Genomic DNA, 21,394 nt, shown 5'->3' on the forward strand with positions numbered 1-21,394 from the left:
AACGACATTTTGTCATACCGTATTGAAATCAAACATTTGTAGAAAACAGATACTATATTTTATGCATTGGCTTTCGAGCAGTTTTAGGCACTTTATTAGATACAAATGTCCACAATAGGGCAAATATCATACCTGTGTGCAGGAAAATAGTTTCTGATATACTTGATGTCTTTCCTATTGGAACAGATGGTATCGTTTCGGATGCAGGGACCGATGTGAAATGTGGTAAAGGTGTGGCCAACTTCAGAGACGTAGGCAATGCTGGAGACGAATGTGTGATAACTGTGTAAATTGCTGGTCCAGACAAAAGAGTTTCTATTTGTAAGGGTGATGATTGTGATTTTTCTGTCCCAGGGTCTTTTTTCGATATTGTGGCTGAAGTGAGCTGCTTCACTTCCATTGTTGTAGTTTTGCCTGAACCAGCTGTTCCGTGTTTCGTTGGTTGTCTTGATGGTTCTGAAACTTTGAACGATATAAGATTTTTCTGTATGTGTATTCAAATGAAATCTCATACAGATGTTTTGATTTTCATGTGCACCCGATTTCTAGTATATGCTTCTCAAGATCAGATTATTTCTCTGTTCAGTATTTTTGTCGATGCCAAATGTAAAGTGACATGAGGTAGTAGAAATATGAGAAAAATCACAAGGTCAATAGGTGTCCTTGGTATTCTGCATGTCCATTCTTGTCTATAATAGTGATGGAAGTGCGAGTGAAAAGGCACAACAATAATGCAAATGCCGTTAAAATTTTGACATATTATAAATCATATTAGGCATAAAATGTTAAATCCAACTGTTTGTTGACAACTCAAGTTATATGTCTAGATTTTAAGAATATATTGTAGAAACTCATGATACCTGTCGAAGGAGAAATACTTTCTCGTATTCTGGATGTCTTCACCACTGGAGCAGGATATGTTTCAGATGGAGAGACCGATGAGTCAGAAGGTGAAACTCTTGCCAGATTCTGGGAGGTATGTGTTGCTGGGGTAGAATCTCTTATGTCTGTTGACCTAGCTCGTTGGGACAAAGGAGTTTGTTTTGTGTAGGGTGATGATTGCGTCTTGTCTGTCCTCAGATCGTCTTTTAATGTTGACGACGATTTCGCGATTGCAGCTGTAGTAGGCGGCTTGGCTGCTGTAGTTGTTCCTGTATTTAAATCAGCTGTTTCTGATGTCTCTCTTTGTCCTGAAGGCACTGGAAATATCAACAATGTAAGATAAAAGTCGTCCTAGTAAACATAAAATTCTTGTTTCTCCTTATGACATTCAGTGTGCCATTAGTAAATTACAAAAGGGTAAATCTGCTGGTCCTGATTCACTTTCAGCAGAACACTTTATTCTTGCTAGTACCAAAGTGTCAGTTTTGCTAAGTATGTGCTTTACAGCAATGTTGGTTCACGGTGTATGTCCAAACAGATTTTCTGAAACTATTTTAGTCCCGATTATCAAAGATAAGAATAGTAATATAAGTAGTATAAACAACTATCGTCCGATAGCATTATCGAACATTGGCTCTAAGATAATGGAAGTTGTTATTTTGAGTAAAATTGAGTCGTTTCTAGAAACTTCGCCTTTCCAGTTTGGCTTCAAGAAAGGACATTCAACTGATATGTGTCTTTTCGTTTTAAAGGAAGTTATCAACTACTATAGGAAACATGGAAGTAATGTCATTGTAACTTTCTTAGATGCATCTAAAGCATTTGATCGAGTAAATCATTGGTCACTTTTAAAGAAGTTGATTTCCCGTAAAGTTCCGATCTTTATTGTTAGATTTCTCCTTGTTTGGTATAGAACTCAGTGTATTTTTATTCGTTGGGGCGACTGTGTTTCATCTGGTTTCACAGTTTCTAACGGTGTGAAACAAGGGGGAGTTTTATCACCAAAACTCTTTAATGTTTATGTTGATCAGTTAAGTACACGACTTACAAATTCTTTAACAGGGTGTTATGTAGGGGGTTGCTTCGTAAACCACCTCATATATGCTGACGATATTTGTTTGTTGAGTCCCTCTGTCAAAGGGACACAGAAGCTGGTAAATATATGTAGTAATTATGGTGATATTTACGACATTACTTTTAATACTGGAAAGACTGAATGTTTATGTGTCACTACTGACAAGGCAAGTACTGTTCGTTTGCCCACGGTATATCTTAATGGTGTTAAACTTGTTTTCGTAGAGAACAAAAAGTATCTTGGTTATATATTAACAACCCACTTCAGAGACGATGCTGACATTGAACGACAGAAAGATCGTTCTACGTTTCAGCTAATATGCTTCTCAGGAAATTCTGCTCATGTTCTTTTGATGTTAAATGTATGATATTTAAGATTTATTGTCATCAATTGTATGGGGCACACCTCTGGTTTAACCATACTGCCAGTGCCCTGAGAAAGTTGAGGGTCGCCTACAACAATGCGGCTAGGATATTTCTAGGATTTGACAAACGGAGTAGCGCAAGTGAAATGTTTGTTACCAATAATTTGTACAACTTCGATGCACTTCGTAGAAAACAAATGTATGGTTTATGACACGCTTATCGAGAAGTGAAAATATGATTGTTAGGCTGGTACATGATCGTCTTTATTTCATCTCTGATATTTGTAAATTGTGGATCGATTCCCTGTACCTTTGATTTTGTCTTTCTTTACCAACACAGAAAATCATATTTTTGTAATGCTTAAGAAAATTTTTCTACACGTGAATCATGTATTATATGGACTGATTTAGTCCGAAATAAAGTGAAATAAATTAATAAATAAACATAGAGATACTGAATTCGTTTTGCATAATGAAAGGCAGATGTCATTGCGAGCGAACCTACTGGCTATTATATATGTCTTCAGATATGGCAAGATTTCAAATTTAGAAATGTCAATGATCTAAATTTAAATCTTTGTCGATGTTCTGTATCATCGACGAAAAAATTTTGTCCTCATACGTTTATTCCATTCTCGCTCAATCTTTCTGGCGATGCAGAAATTGTTATCAATCAGTGATTCTTTTTTTTCACGTGTACATTGACAAGTAGATATTTAAAAGCAGCAAAATATGACATTGCACAACATGCAAAGTAAACAACAATGCCATGTAAACAATTTGATGACAAAATAATAAAGTCTTGTTTAGGATTTGTGCATTGCGTTTCTTGACTTAAGATTAAAGTATCTTGAATATTACACACAAAACATACCAGTGTGCGGAGATGTCGTTTCTTGTATTGCGGACGTTTTTTCCTACTGAAACTGGTGATGATCTTTGGAAGTAGCAACAGACGGCAAACTTGCGATAGTGTAGCCAATGTTTGAGAAGTCTGAATTGCTTTGGACGAATCTGTGGTGTCTGTGGCCTTTGCAGATTGAGACACAGGCATGTCCTTTGTGTAGGCGATGGTTGTGTTTTATCCGTCGCTAAATCGGCTTTTTGCGTTGATGAGGATTTCCCAACGGGAGGTGTAGTCGGATGTTCTGCTGCTCTTGTTGTGCTTAGACCTAAACCAATTGTTGCTCGAGTCGACTCTTTTTCTGATCGATCTGCAAATACGAAGGTAAATATTTTTAATTATTTTGATCTAAACTTAATCTCTGTAGATTTGCTTTGTTATCGACACAATCGTTTTGTCCCAACACTTTAATTCGATTTTCTATAAATTTTTCTCGCCATGTAGAAATTATCATCATTCCGCTTTTTTTTTCATGAGTAACTTGACATGTCACTATTCAAAAGCCACAAAATACTCACAAAATGTAATGTAACCATCAATTACATGAATATTTGTCAGCCACGCCCTATTGCAATCAAGTGTTTCATTACAATGGAATGTTTGGGTTTAGTGAATTGTGTTTCTTTACTTAAGATTGACATATCCAGAATTATTACACAAAGCATACCAGTGTGCGGAGAAGTCGTTTCTACTGTTACCGACGTTTTCCCCACTGAAACAGGTGATGATCTTTTGGAGGTAGAGACAGACGACACACTTGGCAAAGGTGTAGCCGATGTAGGAGAAGTCAGAATTGCCTTGGACGAATCTGTGATGTCTGTAGCCTTTGAAGGTTGAGACACAGGCGTTTCCTCTGTGTGGCTTAATAATTGTGTTTTCTCCGTCTCTAAATCGGCTTCTGGCGTTGATGAAGATTTCTGAACAGTGGCTCTAGTCAGATGTTCTGTGACACTTGTGCTTCGACCTAAACCAATTGTTGGTGATATCGACTGTTTTCCTGATTTACCTACAAATACGGAGATGAATATTTTTAATAGTGTTGATCTAAATTTAAATCTTAGTAGATGTGCTTTATTATTGACAAAACACACTTTGTCCTCATACTTTTATTCCATTCTCGCTCTATCTTTCTGACGATACAGAAATTGTTATCAATCAGCTGCAGTGATTCTTTTTTACGTGAACGTTGACAAGTAGATGTTTAAAAGCAGCAAAATATGACATTGCACAACATGCAAAGTAAACATCAAAGTCATGTAAACAGTTCGATGACAATGTAATAAAGCCTTGTTCAGGAATTGTGAATTGGTTTTCTTGACATAAGATTAAAGTATCTTGAATATTTCACAAGACATACCAGTGTGCAGAGAGGAAGGTTCTGGTATTCCCGACGTTTCCCCTTCTGGAACAGGTGATGATCTTTGGAAAGAAGAGACAGACGTCACACTTGGCAAAGGTGTCGCCGTTTTCTGAGAAGTCTGAATTGCCCTGGGCGGATCTGTGATGCCTGTGGTCTTTGCAGACTGAGACACCGGCGTTTCCTCTGTGTAGGGTAATGAGTGTGTTTTCTGTGTCTCTAAATCTGCTTTTGGGGTGAATGAAAATTTCCCTTCAGCAGATGTAGTCGGATGTTCTGCTGCTCTTGTTGTGCTTCGACCTAAACCAATTGTTGGTGATATCGACTGTTTTCCTGATTGACCTGCATATACGAATATAAATATTTTTTAATACTGTTGATCTAAATTTAAATCTTTGTAGATGTGCTTTATCACCGACGAAAACATTTTGTCCATGTACTTTTATTCCATTTTCACTATATCTTTCTGACGATACAGAAATTGTCATCAATCGGTGATTCTTTTTCTCACGTGTACATTGACAAGTAGATATTTAAAAGCAGCAAAATATGACATTGCACAACATGCAAAGTAAACAACAATGCCATGTAAACAATTTGATGACAAAATAATAAAGTCTTGTTTAGGATTTGTGCATTGCGTTTCTTGACTTAAGATTAAAGTATCTTGAATATTACCCACAAAACATACCAGTGTGCGGAGATGTCGTTTCATGTATTGCGGACGTTTTTCCTACTGAAACTGGTAATGATATTTGGGAAGTAGCAACAGACAGCACACTTGACAAAGGTGTAGCCGATGTCTGAGAAGTCTGAATTGCTTTGGACGAATCTGTAATGTCTGTGGCCTTTGCGGGTTGAGACACAGGCGTTTCTTTTGTGTAGGATAATGATTGTGTTTTCCCCGTCTCTAAATTGGCTTTTGGCGTTGGAGAAGATTTCCCGACAAGGGATGTGGTTGGATGTTCCGCTTCACTTGTTGTGCTTCGATCTAAATATATCGTTGCTTGTGTCGTCTCTTTTCCTGCAAATGTGAAAATGAATATTTTTATTGTGTTGATCTAAATTTTAATCTCTGTAGAGTTGATTTATTACCGACAAAGATGTTTTCTACTTACATTTTTATTCCATTTTCGAATCGGATATTTTGTTGTTTTTGAATATCAACAATAAATTCTTGCAATCAGAGTTGAATAACAATAGAATTTAGCATTGTAAGTGTAAGTGTTTATTGAATAAAATTAAAATATCTGGAATATTAGACTACAAATAACATACCAGTTTGAGGAGAAGGTGTTTCTGGTATTCCCGACGTTTTCCACACTGGAACAGGTAATGATCTTTGGGAAGAAGAGCTAGATGTCACACTTGGTAAATAGGTTACCGATGTCGGAGAAGTGTGAATTACTTTGGACGAATCTGTGATGGCTGTGGCCTTTGCGGGTTGAGATACAGGCGTTTCCTTTGTGTAGGATGATAGTTCTGTTTTATCCGTCTCTAAATCGGCTTTCGGCGTGGATGAAGATTTCCCGACAGAGGATGTAATCGGATGTTCCGCTGCACTTGTTGTGCTTCGATCTAAGTAAATACTTGCTAGTGTCGACTCTTTTCCTGATTCATCTGTAAATATGAAGATGAATATTTTTGATTGTGTTGATCTAAATGTAAATCTGTGTAAGATTTTTTTATTATCGACAAAAACTTTTTCTCCTGACAATTTATTTCTATTTTTAATATTTTGTAGCAGTCGGTTTTGAATATCGACTAGATACTGTTACAATCAAGAGGTTGATGACAATAGAATATAGCTTTCGTAGAGATTCGTGCTTTGTATTTCTTGACTTAAGACTCAAATATTTGGAATAATACAAATAACATACCAGTGTGCGGAGGAGTAGTTTCTGGTATTTCCGACGTTTTTCCCTCTGGAACAGGTGATGATCTCTCAGAAGTAGAGCCAGACGTCACACTTGGCGAATGGGTCACTGACATCTGAGAGGGTTTAATTGCTTGGGACGAATCTGTGATGTCTGTTGCCTTTGAGGGTTGAGACACTGTCGTTTCCATTGTGTATGATGATGGTTGTGTTTTATCCGTCGGTAAATCGGCTTTTGGCGTTGATGAAGATTTCCCGACAGAGGATGTAATTGTATGTTCAGCTGCGCTTGTTGTCCCTCGATCTAAGTCAATTGTTGCTGATGTCGACTCTTTTCCTGATCGATCTGCAAATATAAAGATGGATATTTTTTATTGTGTTGATCTAAATATTAATACCTGTAGATATTCTTTATATTCGACATAAGTTTTCGCCGTATATTTTTATTTCGTTTTCAATATTTTGTTGCCTTTGAATATCAAATATATGATCTTACAGTAACACGTTTCATTCAAGACAATTTACCTTGTTAGGGTTTCGTGCACTGTGTTTCTTGACTTAAGACTGAAATATCTGGAATAATACACGTAACATACCTGTGTGCAGAGAAGAAGGTTCTGGTATTCCCGACGTTTTTCCCACTGGAACAGATGATGATATTTGGGAAGAAGAGCCAGACGACAGATTTGGCAAAGGGGTTGTCGATGTCAGAGAGGGTTGAATGTCTTGTGACGTATCGGTGATGTCTGTGGCCTTTGCGGGTTGAGACACAGGCCTTTCCTTTGTGTACGATGATAGTTCTGTTTCATCCGTCTCTAATTCCTCTTTTGGCATGGATGAAGATTTCCCGACAGAGGATGTAAACGGATGTTCCGATGCGCTTGTTGTGCTTCGATCTAAGTCAATTGTTGCTGGTGTCGACTCTTTTTCTGATCGACCTGCAAATATGAAGATGAATATTTTTTATTGTGTTAATCTAAATATAAATCTGTGAAGGTTTTCTTTATTATCGACAAAGGCGTTTTCTGCATATATTTTTTTCCATGTTCAATATTTTGAAGCAGTCGTTTTGAATATCGACTAGATACTTTAACAATCAAGAGTTTGATGACAATAGAATATAGCCTTTGAGGGCAATAGTGCATTGTGTTTATTGACTTCAGAATGAAATATCTGGAATATTACACATAACATACCAGTGTGCGAAGTAGTTTCTGGTATTCCCGACGTTTTTCCCTCTGGAACAGGCGATGATCTTTGGGAAGTAGAGCCAGACGTCACACTTGGCAAAGGGTTCACCGACGTCTGAGAGGGTTTAATTGCTTGGGACGAATCTGTGATGTCCGTGGCCTTTGAGGGTTGAGACACAGTCGTTTCCTTTGTGTAGGATGATGGCTGTGTTCTATCCGTCTGTAAATCAGCTTTTGGCGTTGATGAAGATTTCCAAACGGGGGATGTAGTCGGATGTTCCGCTGCACTTGTTGTGCTCCGATCTAAGCCAAATGTTGCTGATGTCGTCTCTTTTCCTGATCGATCTGCAAATATTAAGATGGATATTTTTTATTGTGTTGATCTAAATATTAATCTACGTAGATATTCTTTTCATTCGACTTAGAAGTTTTCGCAGTTTATTTTTATTCTGTTTTCGATATGTTGTTGCTACTTAAGATCAACTATATGATCTTGTAGTAAAGAGTTTCACGACAAGAGAATTTACCTCGTTAGGGTTTTGTGCACCGTGTTTCTTCACTTAAGACTGAAATATCTGGAATAATGCACTTTACATACCTGTGTGCAGAGAAGAAGTGTCTGGTATTCCCGACGTTTTCCCCACTGGAACATATGATGATCTTTGGGATGAAGAGCCAGACGACAGATTTGGCAAATGTGTCGTCGATGTCAGAGAGGGTTGAATGTCTTGGGACGTTTCGGTGATGTCTGTGGCCTTTGCGGGTTGAGACGCAGGAATTTCATCTGTGTAGGATGATAGTTCTGTTTTATCCGTCTCTAATTCGTCTTTTGGCGTGAATGAAGATTTCCCGATAGAGGATGTAAATGGATGTTTAGCTGCGCTCGTTGTGCTTCGATGTAAGCCAATTGTTGCAGGTGTCGACTCTCTTCCTGATCGATCTGCAAATATGAAGATGAATATTTTTGATTGTGTTGATTTAAATGTAAATCTGTGTAGAGTTTCTTTTATTATCGACTCAAACGTTTTCGCCGAATATTTTTATACGATTTTAAATATTTAGTAGCAGTTGTTTTTGAAAATCTACTAGATACTCTTGCTATCAAGATTTTGTTGACAATGGAATATAGCTTTCGTAGGGATTCGTGCATTGTGTTTCTTGACTTTAGACTGAAATATTTGGAATATTACACATAATTATATCATACCAGTGTGCGGAGTGGTTTCTGGTATTCCCGACGTTTTTCCCTCTAGAACAGGCGATGATCTTTGGGAAGTAGAGCCAGACGTCACACTTGGCAAAGGGTTCACCGACGTCTGAGAGGGTTTAATTGCTTGGGACGAATCTGTGATGTCCGTGGCCTTTGAGGGTTGAGACACAGTCGTTTCCTTTGTGTAGGATGATGGCTGTGTTCTATCCGTCTGTAAATCAGCTTTTGGCGTTGATGAAGATTTCCCAACGGGGGATGTAGTCGGATGTTCCGCTGCATTTGTTGTGCTTTGATCTAAGCCAATGGTTGCTGAAGTCGTCTCTTTTCCTGATCGATCTGCAAAATATTAAGATGGATATTTTTCACAGTGTTGATCTGAATGTAAATATGTCATTTTCTTTATTATCGACAAAAACGTTTTCTCCTTATATTTTATTCAATTTTCGATATTTTGTTGCTTTTGAATATCAACTATATACTCTTGCAATCAAGAGTTTGATGACAATAGAATTAACCTTGTTAGGGTTTCGTGCATTGTGTTTCTTGCTTAAACAGTGAAATATCTGGAATATTACACAAAACATACCAGAGTGCGGAGAAGTAGTTTCTGGTATTCCCGACGTTTTTCCCTCTGAAACAGGCGATGATCTTTGGGAAGTAGAGCCAGATGTCAAACTTGGCAAAGGGGTCATCGATGTCTGAGAGGGTCCAATTCCTTGGGCGGAATCTGTGATGTCTGTTGCCTTTGAGGGTTGAGACACAGTCGTTTCCTTGGTGTAGGATGATGGCTGTGTTCTATCCGTCTGTAAATCGGTTTTTGGCGTGGATAAGATCTCCCGACAGAGGATGTAATTGGGTGTTCCTCTGCGCTTGTTGTGCTTCGATCTGAACCAATTGTTGCTGGTGTCGTCTCTTTTCCTGATGTATCTGCAAATATGAAGATGAATATTTTTATTTTATTGATTTAAATGTAAATTAGTGTAGATGTTCTTTATCATCAACAAAGACGTTTTCTCCTATATTTTTTTGTCAATTTTCAATATTTTGTAGAGGTTGGTTTTGAATATCGACTAGATAATCTTATAATCAAGAGTTTGATGACCATACAATTAAGCCTTCTTATGTTTTCATACATTGTGTTTTCACTTAAGATAGTAATATGTGGAATATTACACATAACATACCAGTGTGCGGAGAAGTAGTTTCTTGTATTCCCTAGGTTTTTCCCACTGGAGTAGGTGATGATCTTAGAGAAGTAGAGACAGGCATTACACTTGGCAAAGATGTCGCCAATGTCTGAGAAGTCTGAATTGCTTGGGACGAATCTGTGATGTCTGTAGCCTTTGCGGGTTGAGACACAGTCGTTTTCTTAGTGTAGGGTAATGATTTTGTTTTCTCCGTCTCTAAATCGGTTTTTGGCGTCGATGAAGATTTCCCGACAGCGGATGTAGTCTGATGTTCCGTTGCGCTTGTTGTGCTTCCATCTAAGTCAATTGTTGCTGCTGTCGTCTCTTTTCCTGATCGATCTGCTAATGTGAAGAAAAAAAATTGAATTATGTTGATCTAATTGTAAATCTATGTACATTTGCTTTAGTTATCGACTAAAACGTTTTATGTTAATACTTTTGTTCCTGTCTAGATATTTTGTTCCTTTTGAATACCGACTATATACTCTAGCAATCAAGAATTTCATGACAATAGAATTTAGCCTTGTTAAGGTTTCATACATTGTGATTTTTACTTAAGGTTGAAATATCGACAATATTGCACATAACATACCAGTGAGCGAAGAAGCCGTTTTTGATATTTCCGGCGTTTTTCCCATTCGAACAGGTGATGATCTTTGGAAAGTAGAAACGGGCGTCACACTTAGCAAAGGTGTAGCCGATGTCTGAGAAGTCTGAATTGCCTCGGACGAATCTGTGGTGTCTGTGCCCTTCGCGGGTTGTGACACAGTCGTTTCCTTTGTGTAGGATGATAGTTGTGTTTTCTCAGTCTCTAAATCGGCTTTTGGCGTTGGTGAAGATTTCTCAACAGCGGGTGTGGTCGGATGTTCCGCTGCACTTGTGGTACTTCGATCTAAACCAATTGTTGCTGACATCGTCTCTTTTCCTGCTCGATCTGCAAATGTGGAGATGAATATTTTTATTGTGTTAATCTAAATTTAAATCTGTGTAGATTTGATATTATTATCGACAAGAACGTTTTGACCTTGCACTTTTATTCAATTTTGGGTATATTTTTCTCGCGTTGTTGAAATTGTCAGTATGATGCAACTTTTTACTTTCATCTGAAAAGTGATATGTAGATATTTAAAAGCTACAATATATTGGGAAACGCAATATGAACATTTTTACATAAATATTTACCAGAAACGCCCTCTTGTCATGAAGATTTTGATGACACAAGAGTTTTTCATTTTCAGGGTTTCGTGCATTGTGGTTTTTTTATTGAAGATTGAACTATCTGTAATGTTACACATAGCATACCAGTGAGTGGAGAAGTAGTTTCTGGTATTCCCGAGGTTTTTCCCACTGGAACATTTGATGTTCTTAGGGAAGTAGAGGCAGACGTCACACTAGGTAAAGGTATTGCCGATGTCTGAGGAGTCTGAATTGCCTTGGACGAATCTGTGATGTCTGTGGCCTTTGCCGGTTGAGACACAGTCGTAGCCTTTGTATAGGTTAATGATTTTGTTTTCTCAGTCTCTAAATCGGCGTTTGGGGTCGATGAAGATTTCACGACGGAGGATGAAGTAAGATGTTGCCCTGTGCTTGTTGTGCTTCGACCTAAACTAATTGTTATTGGTGTCGTCTCTTTTCCTGATCCCTCTGCAAATGTGGAGATGAATATTCTTTATTGTGTTGACCTTACAGTACATTTCAAAATATCATGAAATTACATCGTCCTTGGGTGACAAGAAAAACGTTTTTAGCGATAGAAATGACGCCACCTGCATTCATTACAAACGTTCTACTTCGATAAAGTTTGCAACAATTTAACCCAATACGACGTTCACTGTGCCACAGTCAACATCGTCAGTGTTGCCGCGCTTCCATTGAAAAACTCACCCGTACACTGACTGTTTGAACATTCTTATATTGCCTTTATCACATTTCCCGTCGATGAAACTGCACAGAACGCTAACGATAGGTTTTTTCTCGGTACAGTGTGTACGGGTCGGTACAACGATTGGTATTTCCTACACTCAACGTGTTCTTTGAATGAGAACAGTGGGCGCCGTACGTATTGGGTTCAATTTTTACAAAATCTATCGAAGGAGAACGTTTGCAATGTATGGCGTTGGCGTAATTTCTATCGCCAGAAACGTTTTTTTCTAATCACCTTCACGTTGTAGTTCCAAGCTATTTTGAAACTCACTGTAATGTAAATCTGTCTAGATTTGCTTTATTATCGACAAAAACGTTTTGTCCTTATACTTTTTTATTTTTTTATTCCTTTTTCGTTTTTTGATTTTGAATCTCGACTATATAGTTTTCCAATCAAGGGTATCATGACAGTAGAATTTAGCCTTGTTAGGGTTTCGTGTATTGTGTTTTTTTACTTAAGATTGAAATATTTGGAATATTACACAAAACATACAGTGAGCGCAGAAGCCGTTTCTGGTATTCCCGACGTTTTTTCCAGTGGAACCTGTGATGATCTTTGGAAGTAGAGATATACATCACACTTGGCAAAGATGTCGCCGATGTCTGAGGAGTCTGAATTGCCTTGGACGAATCTGTGATGTCTGTGGCCTTTGCCGGTTGAGACACAGTCGTTTCCGTTGTGTAGGGTAATGATTGTGTGTTCTCCGTCTCCAAATCAAGTTTTGGCGTTGATGAAGATTTCCCTACAGCGGTTGTAGTCGTATGTTCCACTGCGATTGTTGTGCTTTGACCTGAGACCATTGCTGCTGGTGTTGACTGCTTTTCTGGTCGACCTACAAATATGAAGACAAATATTTTGAATTTATTTGATCTTAATTTAAATGTGTGTAGTTTTTGCTTTATTATCGACAACTTTTATTTTTTTTACCATTTTCGATTTATATGTCCCGCGACAGGGAAGTTGGTTCAGTGTGTTGTACTAGTAGGGGGAATAAGCTGACACTTTGTTATTATTAAAGGTATACAGTAACCTGTAATTTAAATATGCCCATATATGGTCACAAAGGGGCGTTCCTTGATATTCAATATGCCCATGTGAGGGCGCTGTTTTTAAAAAGCGGCCACCCGCTTTATGTATGTGTTTGGTCAGATTTTCTCTTTCCATGGTGTCTGTGGCAAATTGGGACAGGTGACAGTATATCAATAACGTCCGAACAGCAAACAAGAGTTCAATTCACCTACACTGTAGTTATACAAGCAGTACGTTACTGAATTTCAATTTCAATCATACAAATATATATTACTTAAAAGATTCATAATAATACCAAATAAACCTTTAAAGGAGTGAAAGGTTAGCGTTTGCAGATATCAAGAACACTTTTTCGTATCAGTGTGTGACTGAGTTATTTCTTGCTTTGTAGATGTCTCTCCGACAGGAAGGTAAAACAAAAAATGTGTTTCCTTATACTTTTATTCCATTTTTCGATATATATTCGTTAGATGTGGAAATTCTGAGCATTAAGCATTTGTTTTTTTCCTGTGTGAATTGGTAACTCGATATTCAAAAGAAATAAAATACGTAAAACATGCAATGTAAAGACCAATTACATTAAATATTTACCAGGCACGCCGTATTGCAATCAAGAGTTTAATGAGAACACAATACACCCATGTTTGAGATTCATGCATTGTGTTTATTGACGTAACATTAAAATATCTGAAATACTACACATAACATACCAGTATGAGGAGAAGTCGTTTCTGGTATTCCCGACGTTTCTCCCACTGGAGCAGCTGATGATCTTTGGGAAGCAGAGATAGGCGTCACACTTGGCAAAGGTGTCGCCGATGTCGGAGAAATATGAATCGATGTCGATGATGATTCACTAACGATGCTTGTAGTAGGCAGCGTCGCAGCACTTATTATGGTTTGGTCAGGGTCAGCTTTTCCTGGTGTCGTTTGTTGTCCTAAAAAGCATTGAAGTTTGAACATTACTCGATATTTTAGTGAAGTATTTGAAAGCTAATGAAATATATATCTTCATTATTGTAAGTAGATATTTAGACATACTAATTCACCCGATTTATTCTATATCTCTGGTCAGATACTGTAATTATTGCCGCTTGGAAACTTTATTCCTGTCATATGTCAATTGAAAATAAGTGACCTTACTGCTTCAAGTTATTCCATAAATAAGAAACATTCCATAAATTCTAACACTTAGTACATTTATCAGACATGCTTCTTGCCTTGTTGCAACCACATTGCTCAGGCTGCATTCACAAACACGTCCAGAGGGGGATTTCAAAAATGGTTCTCAAATTTTTGCCCCCCTAAGTGTCGGCAAATAAATAATAAATACATACATACATACATACATACATATATATATATATATATATATATATATATATATATATATATATATATATATATATATATATATATATATATATATATATAGACTGACGTATAGAACACAAACACAGGTTACAAAATGGCAGTATGTTGAACGGAGTCTTTATTTAGAATATTCGCTTACATATCAAACAAGAAAAAAACTTTAAAGGGTCCTCCGTAGGAAATGGATGACTGAAACAGACCTTCATTTACATGATGCATGTTTGCAGACAAGAGCTCCTGTTACTATAAAGCACGATGAGGACAAATAAAGACAACATGATTATTATAGGAGAACAACATGATTTACAAAGAAAATATACCATTAATTTGATAACCATCAAAACTTCATTACTTGTACACTCGTTTTAAACATAGCTGTTTAAGTTGCAAAGCATTTTATCTGTATTTGCCAATACTTTATCTGAATCGGCTGTTCCTCGTGTCGTTGTCTGTACCGAAGGCACTGAGCGATCCTGCCTGGCATGAAAAACCGACAAAACAGGCATATATCAATGAAGTACAGGCCAAAATATACAAATCTACTTCAATATCAATGCAGATAACTCTTAAAGGTAGACCCTCTTGAACCTTAGCGTGTGTACGGAAACGATATATTATTATGCTTTGGTTTTTGCGTATATTAATATGCTTCTCTTAAAATTCAATTACATAGCTATTTGTCAGCCACGCCTTATAGCAATTTAGAGTTTGATGACAATACAATAAACCCTTGTTTGGGCTTCTTGCATTGTGTTTCTTGGCTTAAGATTGGAATATAAGAAAAATATTGCACATAACATACCAGTGTGCAGAGAGGAAGGTTCTGGTATTCCCGACGTTTCCCCTTCTGGAACAGGTGATGATCTTTGGGAAGTAGAGACAGACGTCACACTTGCCAAAGGTGTAGCCGATGTTTGAGAAGTCTGAATCGCTTTGGACAAATCTGTGATGTCTGTGGCCTTTGCAGGTTTAGATACAGGCGTTTCCTTTGTGTAGGATGACGGTTGTGTTTTATCCGTCTCTAAATCGGCTTTCGGCGTGGATGAAGATTTCCCGACAGAGGATGTAATTGGATGTTCCGCTGCGCTTGTTGTGCTTCGATCTAAACCAATTGTTGCTGGTGTCGACTCTTTTCCTGATCGATCTGTAAATATTAAGATGGATATTTTTAATTGTGTTTATCTTTATTTAAATTTGTAAAGATTTGCTTTATTTTCCACAAAAACGTTTTGTCCTTATACTTTTATTCCTTTTACACTATATCTTTCTGGCGATGCAGAAATTGTTATCAATCAGTGATTCTTTTTTTCACGTGTACATTGACAAGTAGATGTTTAAAAGCAGCAAAATATGGCTTTGCACAACATGCAAACTAAACATCAATGCCATGTAAACAAGAGTTTCACGACAGTGTAATATATCGTGTTTCGTGTTTGTGCACTGTGTTTCTCGAAAGGTTAAAGTATCTTGAATATTACGTTATTACAAAAATACCGCAAAGGATGCACGAGGACATTGGCGCAGCGTATCGCCCGACGCGAAGCGGAGGGCGATGCGCGGCGCCAATGTCCGAGTGCATCCTTTGCGGTATTTTCGTAATAACCTCATTATTATACATCTTACATTCCTGATTGGGGCATCAAAATGTCAGAGTAGTGACCGTTTTCGTGCAATGCCAACAATTTTTCTTCCGATTTTATCGCGCAAGTGTGGAACGCTATCTCGGACGCGCTTCTGCAAGTTTTGGAGTGTGTGGCACTCGTCCAATGGGTCCCTTGAAACCGTTCTGCAGTGAACGCGCAGATACAGTCGCAGGGAACGGGGCGCCTTGAAACCGTACGTGTTACGGAACGGGCGTTCCGTACGGCTTTTTTAGCGCACGCAAAATTCTATTGTTCTCGATGGTAGATGTTAATAATACATTATACATACCAGTGTGCGGAGAAGTCGTTTCTCGTATTGACGACGTTTTTCCCACTGGAACAGGCAATGATCTTTGGGAAGCAGAGACAGACGGCACACTTGGCAAAGGTGTAGCCGAAGTTTGAGAAGTGTGAATTGCTTTGGACGAATCTGTGATGTCTGTGACCTTTCCAGGTTGAGACACAGGCGTTACCTTTCTGTAGGATGACGGTTGTGTTTTATCGGTTTCTAAATCGGCTTTTGGCGTTGATGAAGATTTCCCGACAGAGGATGTAATCGGATGTTCCGCTGCGCTTGTTGTGCTTCGATCTAAACCAGTTGTTGCTGGTGTCGACTCTTTTCCTGATCGCTCTGCAAATATAGAGATGAATGTTTTAAATTGTGGTAATCTAAATTGAGGTAATCTAAATTGAAATCTGTGCACATTTTCTTTATTATCGACAAAAAGGTTTTCTCAATATTTTTATATTCCATTTTCGATATTTTGTTATTTCAATATCACCTATATATTCTTGCAATTAAGAGTTTGAGGACAATAAGATTTATCCTTGTTAGGGTTTTGTGCATTGCGTTTCTTTACTTAATATTAAAATATCTGGAATATTACACATAACATACCGGTGTGCGGAATAGTTTCTTGTGTTCCCGACGTTTTTCCGATTGGAAAACGTGATGGTCTCAGGGAAGTAGAGACAGACATCACACTTGGCAAAGGGGTCACCGATGTAGGAGAAGTCTGGATTGCTTGGGACGAATCTGTGATGTCTGTGGCCTTTGCGGGTTTAGATACAGTCGTTTCCTCTGTGTAGGATGATGGTTGTGTTTTCTCAGTCTCTAAATCGGCTTTCGGCGTGGATGAAGATTTCCCGACAGGGGATGTCATTGGATGTTCCGCTGCGCTTGTTGTGCTTCGATCTAAACCAATTGTTGCTGGTGTCGACTCTTTTCCTGATCGATCTGCAAATATGAAGATGAATATTTTTTATTGTGTTGATCTAAATGTAAATCTGTGTAGATATTCTTTAATATCGATAAAACGTTTTCTCCTTATATTTTTTTACTTTTTTTACAAGTTAACTTATGTTTTGGTTAAGTAAATTTTGTTTCTTAACTTATGATTAACATATCTCGAATATTACACAATACATACCAGTGTGCGGAGAAGTCGTTCCTTGTATTGCCGACGTTTTTGCCACTGAAACTGGTGATGATCTTTGGGAAGTAGAGACAGACGGCAAACTTGCCAAAGGTGTCGCCGATGTCTGAGAAGTCTGAATCGCTTGCGACGAATCTGTGATGTATGTGGCCTTTGCGGGTTGAGATACAGGCGTTTCCTTTGTGTAGGATGATGGTTGTGTTTTCTCCGACTCTAAATCGGTTTTTGGCATGGATGAAGATTTCCGGACAGGGGATGTCATTGGATGTTCCGATGCGCTTGTTGTGCTTCGATCTAAACCAATTGTTGCTGGTGTCGACTCTCTTCCTGATCGATCTGCAAATATGAAGATGAATATTGTTAATTGTGTTGATCGATATTTAAATCTTTGTAGATATGCTTTATTATTGACAAAGACGTTCGTTTTTTCCTTATATTTTTATTGCATTTTCGATATTTTGTTGCTTTTGAATATCAAGAATATGTATATTTCCAATCAAGATTTTGATGACAATAGAATTTAGCTTTGTTAGGGTTTCTTGTATCGTGTTTCTTGACTTAATATTTGAATATCTGAAATATTATGTGTGACATTAGCGTATGAAAATATCAAGACACTCTTTCGTACCAGTGTGTGAGTGAGTTGTTCCTTGCTTTCTAGATGTGTTTGCGACTGGAACACAGAACAAAAATGTATTGTCCTTATAATTATATTTCATTTTCGGTATATTTTCTTGCGTTGTGGAAATTCTAAGCCTTCAGCATCTTTTTTCTCTCATGTGTAAATTGACAAGTCGATATTCATAAGCAACAAAATACGCAAAATATGGAACGTAAACATCAATTACATTACATATTTGTGCATGGTGTTTGTTCACGTAATATTAAAATATCTGGAATATTTGCCTACAAATAAGTAATATTAAAATATCTCGAATATTTGCCTACAAATAACATACCAGTGCGAGCAGAAGTAGTTCCTGGCATTTCGGAGGTTTTTCCCACTGGAACAGATGATGACCTTTGGGAAGTAGAGACAGGCGTAACACTTGGCAAAGGTGTTGTCGATGTCTGGGAAGTTTGAATTGCTTGGGACGAATCTGTGATGTCTGTGGCCTTTGCTGGTTGAGATACAGGCGTTTCCTTTGTGTAGGATGATAGTTCTGTTTCATCCGTCTCTAATTCCTCTTTTGGCGTGGATGAAGATTTCCCGACAGAGGATGTAGTCGGATGTTCCGCTGCGCTTGTTGTGCTTCGATCTAAAGTAATTGTTGCTGGTGTCGACTCTTTTCTTGGTCGATCTGCAAATATGAAGATTAATATTTCTGATTGTGTTGATCTTAATGTAAATGGGTATAGATATTCTTCAATATCGACAAAGACGTTTTCTCCTTATAATTTTCTACTTTTTTTACAAATTAACTTATGTTTTGTTTTAGTAAATTTTGTTTTTTGACTTAAGATCGACATATCTGGAATATTACATAAAACATACCACTGTGCGGAGATGTCGTTTCTTGTATCCCCGACGTTTTTCCCAATGAAACTGGTGATGATTTTTTGGAAGAAAAAACAGACGACACGCTTGGCAAAGGCGTGGCCGAGGCAGGAGAAGTCTTCATTGCCTTTGACAAATCTGTGATATCTGTGGCCTTTGCGGGTTGTGATACAGTCGTTTCCTCTGTATAGGTTAATGATTGTGAAACAGGTGATGGTCTTTGGGAAGTAGAGGCAGGCGTCACACCTGACAAAGGTGTCTCCGATGTCTGGGAAGTCTGAATTGCTTGGGACAAATCTGTGATGTCTGTGGCCTTTGTGGGTTGAGATACAGGCGTTTCCTTTGTGTAGGATGACGCTTGTGTTTTATCCGTCTCTAAATCGGTTTTTGGCGTGGATGAAGATTTTCCGACAGAGGGTGTTATTGGATGTTCCGCTGCGCTTGTTGTACTTCGATCTGAGTCAATTGTTGCAGGTGTCGACTCTTTTCCTGATCGATCTGCAAATATTAAGATGAATATTTTTGATTGTGTTGATCTAAATGTAAATCTCTGAAGATTTCCTTTATTATCGACATATAAGCTTCCACCTTATATTTTGTTGCTTTTGATCATCAAGAATATATATATTTGAAATCAAGGGTTTGATGACTGTAAAATTTAGCCTTCTAAGGGTATCTTGCATTGTGTTTCTTGACTTAATATTAAAATATCTGGAATATTATGTGTGACGTTAGCGTATGAAAATATGAAGACATATTTTCGTACCAGTGTGTGAGTGAGCTGTTTCTTGCTTTCTAGATGTCTTTCCGACTGGAAGACAGAACAAAAATGTGTTGTCCTCATAATTGTATTGCTTCTTCCCTATTATTTCGGTATATGCAACGTAAACATCAATTACATTGCATATTTGTGCATGGTGTTTGTCCACGTAATATTAGAATATCTGGAATATTAGCCTAAAATAACATACCAGTGCGAGCAGAAGTAGTTTCTGGTATTCCGGAGGTTTTTCCCACTGGAAAAGGTGATGGTCTTTGGGAAGTAGAGGCAGGCGTCACACCTGACAAAGGTGTCTCCGATGTCTGGGAAGTCTGAATTGCTTGGGACGAATCTGTGATGTCTGTGGCCTTTGCTGGTTGAGATACAGGCGTTTCCTTTGTGTAGGATGATAGTTCTGTTTTATCCGTCTCTAAATCGGCTTTCGGCGTGGATGAAGATTTCCCGACAGAGGATGTAATTGGACGTTCCGCTGCGCTTATTGTGCTTCGATCTAAGTAAATTGTTGCTGGTGTCGACTCTTTCTCGGTCGATCTGCAAATATGAAGATTAATATTTCTGATTGTGTTGATCTTAATGTAAATGGGTATAGATATTCTTCAATATCGACAAAGACGTTTTCTCCTTATATTTTTCTACCTTTTTTTACAAATTAACTTATGTTTTGTTTTAGTAAATTTTGTTTTTTGACTAAAGATCGACATATCTGGAATATTACATAAAACATACCAGTGTGCGGAGATGTCGTTTCTTGTATCCCCGACGTTTTTCCCAATGAAACTGGTGATGATTTTTTGGAAGAAAAAACAGACGACACGCTTGGCAAAGGCGTGGCCGAGGCAGGAGAAGTCTTCATTGCCTTTGACAAATCTGTGATATCTGTGGCCTTTGCGGGTTGTGATACAGTCGTTTCCTCTGTATAGGTTAATGATTGTGAAACAGGTGATGGTCTTTGGGAATAAAGGCAGGCGTCACACCTGACAAAGGTGTCTCTGATGTCTGGGAAGTCTGCATTGCTTGGGACCAATCAGTGATGTCTGTGGCTTTTGTGGACTGAGATACAGGCGTTTCCTTTGTGAATGATGACGGTTGTGTTTTATCCGTCTCTAAATCGGTTTTTGGCGTGGATGAAGATTTTCCGACAGAGGGTGTTATTGGATGTTCCGCTGCACTTGTTGTACTTCGATCTGAGTCAATTGTTGCTGGTGTCGACTCTCTTCCTGATCGATCTGCAAATATTATATGAATATTTTTAATTGTGTTGATCTAAATGTAAATCTCTGAAGATTTTCTTTATTATCAACACATAAGTTTTCTCCTTATATTTTGTTGCTTTTGAACATCAAGAATATATACATTTGAAATCAAGAGTTTGATGACTGTAAAATTTAGCCTTGTAAGGGTTTCTTGCATTGTGTTTCTTGACTTAATATTAAATTATCTGGAATATCATGTGTGACATTAGCGTATGAAAATATCAAGACACATTTTCGTACCAGTGTGTGAGAGAGCTGTTCCTTGCTTTCTAGATGTCTTTCCGACTAGAATACACAACAAAAATGTGTTGTCCTCATAATTATATTGCTTTTTCGGTATTATTTCAGTATATGCAACGTAAACATCAATTTCATTACATATGTGTGCATGGTGTTTGTTCACGTAATATT

General features: G+C 37.9%; 1 protein-coding gene across 1 annotated transcript in view; it reads right to left on the reverse strand.

Moving 5' to 3' along the window:
• The window catches only part of LOC139117655 (pneumococcal serine-rich repeat protein-like), a 78,008-nt gene that overhangs the window by 13,848 nt on the left and 42,766 nt on the right, over positions 1–21,394 (reverse strand). Inside the window, exons 36-59 of the mRNA XM_070680896.1 lie at positions 20,710–20,956; positions 19,921–20,261; positions 19,196–19,447; positions 18,411–18,752; positions 17,446–17,787; positions 16,914–17,252; positions 16,305–16,646; positions 15,175–15,516; positions 13,709–13,936; positions 12,550–12,801; positions 11,348–11,689; positions 10,811–10,979; positions 9,445–9,785; positions 8,856–9,194; positions 8,247–8,588; positions 7,655–7,993; positions 7,055–7,396; positions 6,463–6,804; positions 5,861–6,202; positions 5,364–5,606; positions 4,583–4,924; positions 3,983–4,231; positions 879–1,199; positions 133–462 (exon numbers count right to left, since the gene is read on the reverse strand). Coding sequence (XP_070536997.1) covers positions 133–462; positions 879–1,199; positions 3,983–4,231; positions 4,583–4,924; positions 5,364–5,606; positions 5,861–6,202; positions 6,463–6,804; positions 7,055–7,396; positions 7,655–7,993; positions 8,247–8,588; positions 8,856–9,194; positions 9,445–9,785; positions 10,811–10,979; positions 11,348–11,689; positions 12,550–12,801; positions 13,709–13,936; positions 15,175–15,516; positions 16,305–16,646; positions 16,914–17,252; positions 17,446–17,787; positions 18,411–18,752; positions 19,196–19,447; positions 19,921–20,261; positions 20,710–20,956 — 7,410 coding nt within the window. The remainder of the gene's footprint in view (positions 1–132; positions 463–878; positions 1,200–3,982; positions 4,232–4,582; positions 4,925–5,363; positions 5,607–5,860; positions 6,203–6,462; positions 6,805–7,054; positions 7,397–7,654; positions 7,994–8,246; positions 8,589–8,855; positions 9,195–9,444; positions 9,786–10,810; positions 10,980–11,347; positions 11,690–12,549; positions 12,802–13,708; positions 13,937–15,174; positions 15,517–16,304; positions 16,647–16,913; positions 17,253–17,445; positions 17,788–18,410; positions 18,753–19,195; positions 19,448–19,920; positions 20,262–20,709; positions 20,957–21,394) is intronic.

Source organism: Ptychodera flava, chromosome 18, assembly GCF_041260155.1.
Source record: "Ptychodera flava strain L36383 chromosome 18, AS_Pfla_20210202, whole genome shotgun sequence".
NCBI classification, from domain to species: Eukaryota; Metazoa; Hemichordata; class Enteropneusta; family Ptychoderidae; genus Ptychodera; species Ptychodera flava.